Source organism: Setaria viridis, chromosome 8, assembly GCF_005286985.2.
Source record: "Setaria viridis chromosome 8, Setaria_viridis_v4.0, whole genome shotgun sequence".
Lineage (NCBI taxonomy): Eukaryota > Viridiplantae > Streptophyta > Magnoliopsida > Poales > Poaceae > Setaria > Setaria viridis.
In genome coordinates this window covers 36099331-36112895 of record NC_048270.2, presented here as the reverse complement: position 1 = coordinate 36112895, position 13565 = coordinate 36099331, and the positions used below count along the sequence as shown (strand labels likewise).

At 51.6% G+C, this 13565-nt stretch overlaps 2 protein-coding genes across 3 annotated transcripts; one reads left to right on the top strand and one right to left on the bottom strand.

Moving 5' to 3' along the window:
- Window positions 1-921: 921 nt before the first annotated feature.
- LOC117866438 (polyol transporter 5) lies at window positions 922-2897 on the top strand. 2 transcript variants are annotated; one of them, XM_034750646.2, is made up of 3 exons: window positions 922-1007; window positions 1087-1277; window positions 1374-2897. In XM_034750646.2, exons 2-3 carry the CDS (start codon window positions 1112-1114, stop codon window positions 2690-2692), a joined length of 1485 nt encoding a protein of 494 aa, XP_034606537.1. In that variant the 5' UTR covers window positions 922-1007; window positions 1087-1111; the 3' UTR covers window positions 2693-2897. The 2 variants fall into 2 exon arrangements, with proteins under 2 accessions (XP_034606537.1, XP_034606536.1); XM_034750645.2 differs by lacking the exon at window positions 922-1007 and having other exon boundaries at window positions 1025-1277.
- A 5314-nt stretch (window positions 2898-8211) lies between these two features.
- LOC117866497 (AAA-ATPase At3g28580) lies at window positions 8212-10250 on the bottom strand. Its single transcript, XM_034750717.2, has one exon. The coding sequence runs from the start codon at window positions 10166-10168 to the stop codon at window positions 8441-8443; it is 1728 nt and encodes a 575-aa protein (XP_034606608.1). The 5' UTR covers window positions 10169-10250; the 3' UTR covers window positions 8212-8440.
- Window positions 10251-13565: the final 3315 nt, after the last annotated feature.

Below are 13565 nucleotides of genomic sequence, written 5' to 3'. Positions count from 1 at the left end.
TTATAACTTAGCCATTAGCCAATAGTCGCTAGCTTCATAGCCAAAATAAGAAAGAGGTTGCGAGGTTAACGTTATTTCTGAACCTGCGAGGTTAAATGAGTTTTATGCGTTGGTCCTAATCTTGCAACGTTAGGAAGTTTTGCTTATGAACGTCGCTCGAGGTTGCTCGGCTTTTGGGCGATCCCAACAACCCTGCCAGCCCTTACTAGCTAGTATGTATGGCCCATGGCATATTGCCAACATATTCTGTAGCAGCTTATATATATTGTTATAAACATTGTTAGGCCCCGTATAGATCATAGTAATTTTGTAGGAAAATCAAAGGAAACCAAAACATAGGAAAGGAATGCTACAAACGCGTTTGGAATGCAGGAAAACATCCGTCCCTTTCCTTTGGAATACTGTAGCCTCTTCACGATTCCGCAGGAAAGGAAGAATCCACTCCAAGCTCTGGTTTTCTTCTCCTTCGCGGAAGCCCGAGGCAGCTGGCCATTAATCTCGCTGGGAAGAGAAGGATTAGAGAACGCGCTCGCCGGCATATTCATTTCCTGCATTTTTCCCCTCCTCTGTTTTGAGTATACCATTATATGGTTTTCCCATTCCTCTGTTTTCTATTCCTTCGTTACAAACAGAGCCTCGCGAAAACTCCAATTCCTATGTTTTTACTGCAGTGTAAAACAGCTGAGAAGAATGTGATACATGGCAGGGGCAGATGGCAATGGCATCAGATTTGCCTAGAGCTCACATGAGCAGATGTGTTTTTAACGCTGGAGACTGTCTCATCTGCATGCTGTCCGACATCGACAACACTGCAGAACGTAACAATCGTACGCATGCACTTGACGACGCTGAATGTTGAGCTGTAAACTGGTCCATCTCCAACAGTGCTTATATATCTGCCTCTCGTGCTCATTGATCAGTGACCCTGATTTTTCCTCCATGTCTCTTTCAATAATTCATATCACAAATCGAATCGTCGTCGTCATCATCAGCAGCAGCACAACCTTGTAATAAAGCATCCGACGCTATCTTTTTTTTTTTGAAAGACTGAGCATATCCAACACTTCACCAATAAAGTCCTTGCAGACGAGAGAGAGCTAGCTAGGCCGTCATGGCTCCGCATGCAGGCGGCGGCGCTGATGGCACGGAGATGCCGCTCCTCCCCTCGCGGGCGGCAGGAACGCCGGCAGGTGGCGGCGCCGCGCCGCGCCGCCGCAGCAGGTTCGCGTTCGTCTGCGCCACGCTCGCCTCCATGACCACCATGCTACACGGCTACAGTACGTTACCCTTATCCCAGTCACCACACGTTCTGTGCTCGTGTCCGTGGAGATGGAGATAACAATTGTGCTCTTGAATGCTCGTGCGCTTTGAAGATCTCACGCTGATGAGCGGCGCGCAGCTGTTCATGCGGGAGGACGTGGGCCTCACCGACGGCGAGGTCGAGGTGCTGGCGGGGTCCATGAACGTGTTCATGCTCGCCTCCATCCTCGGCGGCGGGTGGTTCGCCGACCGGCTGGGCCGCCGGCGCGTCCTCGTGCTCGCCAACGCCTTCCTCATGGCCGGCGCGCTCGCCATGTCGCTGGGCGGCAGCTTCGCCGCGCTCATGGCGGCGCGGTTCGTCACCAGCGTCGGCGCCGGGTTCGCCCGCGTCGTCGCGCCGGTGTACAACGCCGAGATCTCGCCGCCGTCCACGCGCGGCGTCCTATCGTCGTTGCTCGACGTGTTCATCAACGTCGGCATCTTGCTTAGCTACGTGTCGAACTACGCCCTCGCCGGCCTGCCGGAGCACCTCGGGTGGCGCCTCATGTACGCGATCGGCGTGGTCCCGCCGGTGTTCATAGCTGCCGGCGTGTTCTTCATGCCGGAATCGCCGCGGTGGCTCGCCATGCGCGGCCGCTACGCCGACGCGCACGCCGTGCTCTTGCGCACCTTGGACACCCCGGCCGAGGCCGACCTCCGCCTCGCCGAGATCAAGCAAGCCGTTGCCCATCAGCGGCCTCAACCGGAAGCAGCAGGCAGCCATGGCGGCGGCGTCTGGAAGGAGCTCCTCTTCCGGCCGTCGGCGAGCGTGCGGCGGATCCTGACATGCGTCCTCGGGCTTCAGTTCTTCGTGCAGGCGTCGGGCATCGACGCCATCCTCCTCTACAGCCCGCTGGTCTTCAAGGCGGCCGGCATGGCGTCGAACGGCGCCATCCTCGGCGCCACCGTGGCCATCGGAGCGGTCAAGACGTGCTTCATCCTCGTCGGCATGCTCTTCACCGACCGCCTCGGCCGCCGCCCGCTCCTCCTCGCCAGCACCGCCGGCGTCTCGGTGACCACGGCCTCCCTCGCCGTGACCCTCTGCGTCAGCGCAGCTTCGTCAGCAGCAGCGACGACGGCGTGCCTCGCGTCGGTGCTCGCCATCGTGGCGGCGTACTCGGTCGGGTACGGGTCGGTGGTGAACACGTACAGCGCGGAGATCCTACCGCTGCGGCTGCGCGCCCAGGGCTCGAGCCTGGGCGTGGCCGTGAACCGGCTGACGTGCGGGTTGGTCGGCATGACATTCATCTCGCTCGCCGACGGGATCACCATGGCCGGGTGCTTCTTCTTGTACGCCGGGGTGACGGCGGCAGCGTTCGTGTTCGTGTATGCGCGGCTGCCGGAGACGAGGGGGCGGAGCCTCGAGGACGTGGAGGTGCTCTTCGACAAGTGACGTGCTTCCTAGTTCCGACTGCTATCTTCTTTTTTCTAGTTGATGATCCTATTTCCGACTCGAGAATTGGGCAGAAAATTTAGGGATTGAATTCTCATCCACTATTATTTGGGGCAGGCGCCAAGGAGGAACAGACGATAAGAGTGCTCTCCTCTCCTCTCAGCCTCAGAAATATCCATCCAAAATCCAATTACATTGGGCCGAATCCATTCTAGCAGGAAATCCTAACGCTGGACCGACGGGCCTCCCATACCTGAGAGGCCCATGGGCCAACTCCCCTTAAAAACTATAGGCCATAACTTACTTCCTTTTATTTTTCCTTCTAATAAATTTTGTACTAAAACTACTTGTAGATCTAGGATACCGACTAGAGGGGTGGGTGAATAGTCAGTTTCAACTAACATCACAACACTAAATAAATTTAATTAGTAACATAAGAAATTGTGAAGTAATACATTTATTTTTTATACAATACAATCTTTATTAGTTACTAACTTCTATTCTTTTTAAGTGATACTTAATTATCATTTAGAGTTATATACTTCATCGCAAAGGCAATATATTAAGGGATTTTTTGTCCGCAGCACACCACCAAATGACCATAGTGTCATTTTGTGAGCAGCACATCTCACTCATCAATTTAGTCTATGAGACATTGCGAAAACAGGTATTTGTGCGCAGCACATCGTCTCCATTAAACAAAACTTTTTCTGGCTGAAATAACATAGTCGCCCGGTAAAATGAACAAAAAGACCTGAGAGTGGGTCCCATTGTCATTCCCGACCATCCCATTCACCCTCTGTCTCTCTCTACTCATTTTTTTCACCATGGCCTTTGGGCGGCTGCCTCCTCCCCTTTGCAATCTCCTCTTGCGCAATCCGTGGTACTGCTCGCTACGGGAGCACTATGCTAGCTCTTCTTGGTCACCTATGACGACTAGACGGGAAGCGGCACTGGCACCATGGCATGCTGGTGCGGGTGTGGTTGGATCCAGATGTCCGGCTGCAGGCCCATGATGGCAGGAGATGAGCTGCGGCTTTTGCTGCTGGTGTGGCGGCGCTGGCTGTCACCTTAGCTCATGCTGAATTCGTGCACAGCCGCCCAACGACTCCTATGAATCGAAATCACTCGTGCCAGCTTATCCTGCAGCTGTAGCAGACCGCATATCCTGTTGGAGCGTCGATCGCGATGTCGCACACGTGTCTACAGTGCTAGCCAACTGGAGCATGAGGGCTTTGATCCGTTCGCGAAAGTGCCAGAGAAGGTGCAAAAGGATGGCGCCAACACTTCTCCATTGTAGGGCGGCACAGCTGTTGCATTCACCGCACAAAAGCAGGAGCTTCGCCTGTGCCATGGTCAACACGGCTGCCTCGCATGTGCCATTTGCAAACAGAATAAAGACATTGCATTGCGGCACGGTGTAATGATTGGTCGGGTGCATAAGTACTAGCTCCTCCTATGCAGTTTACACCTGTTTGGTAGGCTGCATAAGCCCACTAGTCAGGCTCAACTTATGCATGGCAGCCCTCTTAGCCTGGCTAGTTGGAAAAGAGAGGGCATGTCACATCCATGAAGTCAGGCTTCATCCAACTCCAATTGCGCATCCGCTCACCTCCCAAAATCAATCCGCCACCCCTCCCTTCTTCATCATGTCCGTCGTCCTCCCACGCAGCCGCCTCCACTCGCTGATGGTGTCGTTTGCGGGACCTGTGCTTGCGTCACATCGAAAGCGGGTCCTCACCAGCGCTGCTGCCAGCGCCCTTCGCGGCCTCGACATCGTACTGTCGACGGCGGCATCAGAGGCTGGCTTCTTCCTGTGCTTCTTTGACTTCTGGAGGGAGGCGGCCTCGCCGCCCTTAAAGACAAGACGGGCGGCCTTACTTTCTTATACACGTCAGACATGGAGGATGGGGTGGAGAGACTCGGGCGAGGTGAAGATGAGGATGAAGTAGGTGCGTCGCACGGTCGATTTCTCATCGATGAAGCTTCGTTCTTCCTTTCACCACTTTCTTGCTCATTACCGATCAGTAACAGAGAGTATTTGGTGCCACGCTAATTGTTTTTTTGATTGTTGGGGTTAACAAAAGTTGGATGCTATGATTTGTTAGATCCAAGTTGCTGCCTCAATAGTGACTGATTTAAGCAATGATGATGGACTGATGTTGTTTGTTTTTTCCTTCGTTGTTGACCTGACGACATGAATGTTTTTTTGTTTCTTTGAACTTCTTTATGAATCAAATTAAAAGTGAAAAAGAAATTGCAGCTGATGGTGAGAACGATGAGAGCAAGAAAGCAACAACTGATAGTAAAGATGATGGAGAAGGAAAGAAATAGGATGGTAAGTTCATCTTCAACCAATACAAGGTCACCATGTCACACTGTGCACCCAACCAAACATGAGCATAGCAAACTAGGCTATCTTTAGCCACCCAACCAAACCCGAGCAATTTGCATTGGTTTAGCCCGATCAGAATCATTCTAGGTTATAGTTAGCCTGGCTAGAAACTAGTGCATCCTACCAATCACTACCTTAGTGTTTATATCTATACAATGAGAACCAATCATCTCCTAATGATTCGCACTAGGGATGTAATAGCATCTCCGAAATGCATTACCCTAAAATACCTAAATACAAAGCTTATACAAAATATAATTAATTTAAGCTAAAATTAGGATTAAATATGAAAAAAATATTGTACCAGAGCGAGAGCATTATAAGATCAATTTCTAGCATCGTAGTAAGGCTAAGCGATTGCTCAAGGACAGGGAAATCCTATTGATCAGGATCAAGATGCTGAAAAAGGACATAAGCATCACAATGGATATGTAGGTAAAGCTTGCCATGATGAGTGGGAACGTGGATACCAAGCTGATCAGGATGGAGCAGGTGCATGCCGTAGAGAGGAACCATAACCAAGAAGGCAAGAACAAAGACACATCAATGGCTAAGGCGACGTAGAAAGCACAAAATAAGGCACTTCTATATGCTATACATGAAGGCCATAAACATAGTCAAAAGAGCAAGCAAATATCAAAGTGGCGAGGTCTAGATCCATCCGGGGCCAAAAAAAAGTCCATAAGAATCTTGGGCGAGGTTTAGTTTATGATGTCGATGGATTACACATGCATCGAGATAATGATCATTAGCAAGGAAATTGGATTACTTAAGGTGCGAAAAAAAGGTGGTGCATTGGTATAGTTGCTTAAAATGACATTGGAAGCATAACAACTCAAAATATCCTACACAAAACCCAGAGTGAACGTGGTAAAAAAGTAGTCGGAGAATATCAAGCTGGTCCATGAAAAAATGTCCACTGACTATGGGTACTGAGCTAAACACACTAAAAAAAGAGTAGGAGAATATCAAGAGTATAGGTCTGTCTCATGATGTACATGCACCAGATGTCCACAGAAGATCTGGATCGTTGATCGACGAGGAACTTGGCTTGCTTAAGGCGCAAGAAAGAAAATGGTACATTGATGTAGTTGCTCAGGAAGACAACGGGAGAAGAACAACTAGAACCCACCCATGTACGTATCCTTGAGAAATTGGACAAAATGGACCAAATCTATGATAAGCAGCTCACTAGTTTAAAGCGACTAGAAGTGATGCGGGAGAACATCGTGAGAGGTAATTCATATACACACCACTTTTGCTTAGTTCTCTTTGCACATATGTTCATACCGATTAGTTTGTTTGTAGGCGTAGAAAAGTGTTGGTGCGTGGGTCCATTTTCATTGGCGTTGCCATCTTCGTGAAGAAACAGGCTGTGTTCGGTAGTGATTTTTATGCAGCGCTGGCTATTCAAAAAAATGTACTGTTGCTGCTTGTTGATTGGCTGTACAGCCGCAGCCAAACAGCTGCAACAAGAGGCCAAGGAGATGACCGGGAGTAGTTGAGCCCTTGTTTCAGAGGGCATGCCTTGTATATACAGACCTTGGTTATCGTAATAAAAGCTTATGCTTGCGTTTGAAACACAAGATACACAGTTTGAATGCTGAATTACCTTTCTATCCATGTCGTCAGACATCATGCATCCGGTCGTAGTAACCAAAGCCATCGGTTGTCAGGAACAGTAGAAAACGTTCACCTGTGGCAGCCGTGCCCACTGTGCTGCAGGTGGACCGCGCCGTAGATCGCCGTCTATCGAGCCCCCTGCCCCCCTCGCCGTGGCCCGCGGAACGACGCGCGCGAGCTGGCGCTGGCGATCCGGCCGAGCAGTGTCCACGACGGCGAACGAGCTCGCACTGGACGGCGTCGACGTCCGGGCCGGGTGGGCGGCGCCTCGATCAGGTCCTTCCGCCGGCACGCCGCACGGGAGTCTCTGGAGGGGGCATGGGTCGCGTGACGGAGTGAGCATGGCGCAGCGAGCGGCGATAGGCATGGTCAGGGGGTGGACGGGATTTCATTCACCGTCCACCCCTTGAGCCCGTCATAACCGTCCGATCGGATACCTATGGCCCCGATTCGGCAGGAGATGATCCCTCGGACTTGCCGTTTTTCGTTCTAGGGAGCCGGAGCCCGGAGGACGGAGCCCGTGGGCCTCGGCCGAGTGAGCCACGCAGCCGTGGAGCTCGACGGGGGCCGCGATGCTCGGGGCCGTCTCGGTCGTCTCGCCGCTGCTTCCTTCAAGGGTTTCTGAATCTGCGGGGATACAGGCTGGCCGGACATGGGGCGCATTCCCCAGGACGTGCGACGCATGCAGACGACGGCGGCGTCGCGGACACCCGGCCGGGTGCATCGGAGGCGCCAGGCGTATCCCACGAGGTCGTGTTATCACCGGAGTGAAATCCTTGTTATCACCGTTTCGTTCTCGCGCCAGCCCGTGATGTCACGGAGGCTGCTGAGCGCTTGCGGCGGATCACCATGACCGGCGAGGCGACACGCGAACCACAGTGATCTGATGAGCTGTGATGAGCAGATCGACCCTGATGAGTTGGTCTTCAGTTGCTGGAAACGTGCATTCTTCACTCTTCAATTTTTATATGGCCAGGGAATTGCATCACACGGCTTTGTCGTCTACCAATGTTTCAACCGGCTACTTGTGAAAACTGCAGGATTAGGCCACTCACAATGAAAGTTTCATTCTAATTAAATAGGGTGACATATGAGCATTTTTGATGATGTGGTAAGGCCATTCTCAATGTAGATTTTATGGGTAATAAATGAGCTGACATGTAGGCACTTTAGATGACATGGCACACTATTTATAAATTGAGAAAAGAAACTAGTTTCATGGTGATAAAATCATATGTACACTGTTTCCAACATAACTTGTATCTTGCATGTAGTCTTGAAAACAACCAAAGTTGAAACAATGCATTGTGTGATCTATTTCATCCAAACACTAAATGCTCTCTTGCTTACGTGGCATTCTTGGAAACATAAATATGAAGCTTTGCACTGAGAATGGCCTTGAAACCCTGTATACACTATTTTCAAGATAAATTGTGTCTTGCATGTAGTCTAGGAAACAATAAGAAATGAAACAATGTATTGTATGAAGCTATTTCAACCCTAAATTAAATATTCTTTTTACTTATGTAGCATTTTGGAAACATAAATACAAAATCACCCAACGAGAATGGCCTTAGTACAAACTGCCAGTCAATCTACCCGGAACAATCTTATTTTTTTTAAAGGGAAAGTCCAAATTACTATGCTCTTTTATTGTCTTCCCATTCTTCTTCTCCCGTGTCGTTCTTCACTTCGACTGCCTCCTTTTTATCCATGGATTTGTCAGACTCCTATGCTTTTGCATCCTCCACCTCAACTGTTATTGCCTCCGCTTTCTCCATGGATTTCTTTTCTTCCTTCTCGTTTGCTTTCACTTCCTCCTCCACCTTGTCCGGGACTGCCTCCTGTTTCTCCATGAATTTCTTTGCCTCCTTCACAATTTCTTTCCCTTCCTCCTTCACTTTGACCGTGACTGCCTCCTCTTTCTCCCTGGATTTCTCCGTCTCCTTCTCCTTTGCGTTCGCATCCTCCTTCACCTTGATCGAAACCGCCTCCTCTTTGTCCATGGATTTTTCTGCGTCCTCCTCCTTTTTTGCTTCCTCCATCACCTTGGCTGCCGCGTCCACCTTGGCATTTTTCAGAGCCACCACGAGACCTGCCAAGCACATGCCAGGATCCTTCTTCTTCGTGGACATGGGCATCAGGTTCTCGGCAACGTCCGCCGGAGACATGTCGATCTCCTCCAAGAGCTGCTGTATCTCGCCGAACTGCTCGAAAAATTCGTGCTCCGTGATCTGGAGGTAGTTGCTGGCCAGCAGCTTGAAGGCCTCGTAGCGGCAGTAGGACATCTCGATGTGCTTGTCCATCCTGCCTCGCCGGATCAGTGCTGGGTCGAGCTTATCCTTGTTGTTTGTGGTGAATATGATGATGCGCTCGCCGCCGCACGCCGACCATAGCCCATCAATGAAGTTGAGCACCCCGGACAGGGTCAGCTTGGTGCTTTCGTCGTCCTCCTTGGCCTCTATCGGCAGCCTGGTCACGTTGTCGCTCGACTCGCTTTCGCTACTGGACTTCTTCTTGTGGACCTTCTTGTCCTTGCGCTTGCCGGTGAGGTCGACGGAGCAGTCAATGTCCTCGATGACGATGATGGACTTTGCTGTCGTCTCGATGAAGAGCTGCCGCAGCTCGGTGTTGTTCTTGACCGCCGTGAGCTCCAGGTCGTAGACATCATAGTCAAGGAAGTTGGCCATGGCGGCGATCATGGTGGACTTGCCAGTGCCTGGGGGGCCGAACAGCAGGTATCCACGCTTCCATGCCTTGCCGACCTTGGTGTAGTAGTCCTTCGCCTCTTGGAATGCCCTGAGGTCATCCATGATGTCCTCCTTCACATCAGGGTTCATGGCGAGCGTGTCGAACTTTGCCGGGTGCTCGAACGGGACGTGGCTCCAGATGGTCTTTGGTGAGTAGGAGCTCCAGCGGCTGCTTGGGTTGTTGGTGAAGAGGCGGCGCTGGCGGTTCTCGGAGATGACGGCGCGGCCCTTCTCGAGGACGTGCGGCAGGTAGGAGTCGAGGACTTTGTCGCGGAAGCTGCGATGGAAGGAGAGTCGGTAGTAACGGCGCTCGTCATCACCGGGCGACAAGCTGATGACGTTGTACTTTTTTGGCACCATGGCGGCGTACCACCAGAGCATGGCGCCATCAAAGTTGTCAATGATCTCCTGCCCGTCGTCAACAGAGGCCTGGGGTTTCTTCCGAACATTGCCAAGATCGGCCTTGAGCTTTCGCGCCTGGGAAGCACATTTGTGGGAGAGGTAGGCTTCGATCGCGACGAAGAAGTCGCTGCGCTGGAAACGGTCGGCGCCGTACTCAGGGATGGTAATTTGGATGTATGGGTTGAAGTAGCCAACGATCTTGTTGATCCACAGGATGATTTTGGCTTGGTGCATTGCCATCGAACAGAGGGCGAGGATGAACGCCAGGGTTGATCCAATCGCGGTCCACAAGTCCTTCGCCGCCATGGGTTGGTTTTGGTTGGCTGGCTTGCTAGGATTAGAAAGTAAGCTCTTGATTGATGAGGCCAAGCTAAGCTCGCCGTGGCTTGATTGATATGTCAATATATACCCAACTAGCAAGGTTCCCCGCGCAAATAGCGTGGGTATCTAGTTTTTATTAGCTGAAATTTTGTTTTTCTTACTTCAATATAAATAGATGCAAATAGTTTGTCTAATTGTGTTATTGTAATTATTAGGTCCTAATGGTCCGAACACTACCTACGGCTTCCTATGGATGGTTGTGCATGTCAGCACTTCACCGTGACTACATCATCTATTGTTCCTTCAATTCTCTACTAAATGTTTTTCTGCTCATAAGAGAAAGACAAATGCTTCTCATTTTTACTGGTGGTGATCACCATATGAGAGACATGGGTACCCACGAGTCCGCACCAATCAGGATATTGGCCGGCCTGACAGATGGGCTCCGCCCGACCTAGGCGTGCGGGGCAAGACATAGAGCTGCGTGGAGCATAAGTTAGGAGACCGGGTGAAAAGATTTTTCCCAGATTATCACGGGATATGTGTTGTAGCCCGACTCATATTGATGTCCTTGTAACAACCGACTAGGATTAGATCCTATCCAATTTGTAACCCTAGGTCGTCAGTCTATATAAGGCGGTCAAGGGCACCCTCAGAGGACACCTGATCATATACGAGCAATACAATCAATCACAACATAGGATGTAGGGTGTTACACCTCCCTGATGGCCCGAACCTATCTAAACCTCGCGCCCTTGTGATACCATTCGAGTTCTTGGTTTCACGATCTCCCCTCCTACAAATCTACCACTTGGAAACCCCCCAGGTGGACTGCCAGTCACTAAATCTGATAGTTGGTGCGCCAGGTAGGGGTGATCGTGAGATCCTCACCAGCGAGCTCGATGGCATCTCGTCCTGGTGTCATCTTCCCGAACAGCATGAAGGACTTCCTCGCAACCCGGTTTAGCTTCGCTTCGAGAGCATGCCGGCCAACTTCGACTCCACTGCCACTACCGCTAGCTCGGCACCTGCTGGATCCGCGTCATCGGAGCAAGGTCTTCACCCGAGGATCATCGCACCGGTCATCTAGCAGATCGGCGATCTCTCTATCACCAAGAGAGTTCCACGCATCCTTGTGCCATCCCACCCACCCGCACCCTTCGATATGATCGTGGAGTTAGATCACATCAGTGCGACAATTGCGGAGTGCATAACCCTCTCTGAATCGGCTCTACGCCTAGGGGGTCGGGCCAGGGATCCTCACGCGCCCCGTTTTGTCTAAGGAACTCGGCCACAGTGTATTCGCTAGATCTTCTGTGGTCAGATCAAGTTGGATCTGATGTCCCACCTGAACCGCCCAGTTCCCGAACTGCGATGAGTTTTAGGTTGCTTGCTTCACCCTAACTTGAAACCCTTATGGAGAAGGCGATGAAGGTAGCTTCACCCCGCCAAACAGGGATATCTTTGTCTCAGCCGACAAGAAGCCCTAGGACGGTGAAACCTCCTCGCAGGAGGAAGGCTGCAACGCAGGAACCAAGACTGCATGAGGTGTCACCTGCAGGAACAAGCCAACCCACAGGCCAACCAGGCCTTGTTAGCACTGTGGCCGGTGTTGCACCCCATGTTCCGCTTGTCCAGCCAAACGGAGCCGATGACAATGGCTAGAATGATGAAAGAGGTCCACGCAGATGCCGCAATGGCCCACTACGCGGCTGTAACCTTCAGGCGTAGTTCAAGCAAGATGGCAACAATGTCTTCAACACACTCCAAGCCAATTTGGGGGTTGTTTTCCCCAAGCTTGAGAATCTTCTGGACTCAGAGCAGATACAACGGATCCAGGCACACATCCTCATTGCTAACACCCAGATTGAGGAACAGGCCCAAGCTCCACTCGCTCAAGAAATCGCTTGTCCCACTCTTGATCTACATCTATGCGGCACTCCCAAAACTGATCTACCCAAAGAAGATCCACCCACAGCCGGGCTAATCAGGACCGCCGTAGAGGAGGTTGGCCGGAGCCTGTACACGAAGAAGAGGTGGAGCAATACCAGCACGACGATGGTCGACCTGATGACAATCGCCGTGATGATCACCATTAAGACAGGAGAAGGGGCGACGAGCGTTGTGGCCGATCTGGTCAGCAACACAACGGTGCCTCCGCCATGGCCTCAACAACTGCCATCAAGAGTGGGAAGAGGTGGAGCTGCGACACCGTGCGTAGTGCAACCGTGACTACGGTGTCCCAGGGCTCGACGATCCACTAACCAATCATGATGCTGAATAGGAAGCCTGCAATCGCGAATACGAGGAGTTGTTCCATCGGGATCAGTATGATCGCCGCTATGACACACCAGGGCTCCGCCGTGCAATACTGCCTCATGGAAGATGATGACATGAACATCGACGGATTTGCGGCGTTCACCCCACAACTTAGGGCTATCAACTCGCCCGAGTCTTTCAAGCTAGCCATTGTGACGGTCGCTCCTACCCAAAGATCTGGCTAAAAACCTACTACACTGCGGTCAAGGCTGCCCATGGCACCTATGACCAGATGGCCGCCTACTTTCCAGTGGTGATGGGCAACACAGTGCTCCTATGGATAGAAGGCCTCCCCCAAGGCGGCATCGACACATGGGGACAGCTAGAATTATCAAGCCATATACGCCCAGCCAGGAACAAGATGGGACCTCAGCCAAGTCTGTCAGTGAAAAAATGAAACCCTCCGAGAATATGTCAATTGCTTCTTCGACAACCGCAACTAGCTAGCCCACGTCGAAGATCGTGATGTCATCGACTTCTTCCATACCGGCCTCAAGAACCGGTGCATGTTCCGCACCATGTTACAAGTCGACCCCAAGACTATTGGGCACATGATGCAAATCGTGAACATACACGCTGACACGGATAACGCCGAGTGCATCTAGTTGAATGATGACAAGAACCGCCACCACGATGACGATGAGCAGCCGACCTACAACGACAACCAGCGGCATGACCGACGAGATCATCCCTGACCTCGGAAGAGGGCCCCTGAGGTTCTAGCAGCCACATCAGAACCCCGAACAGCAGTTGACCTTCCTCTACGAGGAGTTCGATGACACGCTCAATGCACCTTGCCCGTTCCACAAGGACGCGCGCCACAATCTCTGCAATTGTTCGATCCTGAAGAAGGAGCTTGGCGCTCCAGTAGAATTCAATAGGCCCCGTCGTGATGACAATCGACAGGACAACAATTGGCATAACGCAGATCGCCACTAGGACAGCTACTACCATGACAACCACGACAGCCAGCGCAGAGAAGATCACCAAGAGCAGCGCAACCCCACGGCCGACCAAGTTGCTCGGAATGACAATGATGAGTTCCAGCACGCCGCGCGGGAGG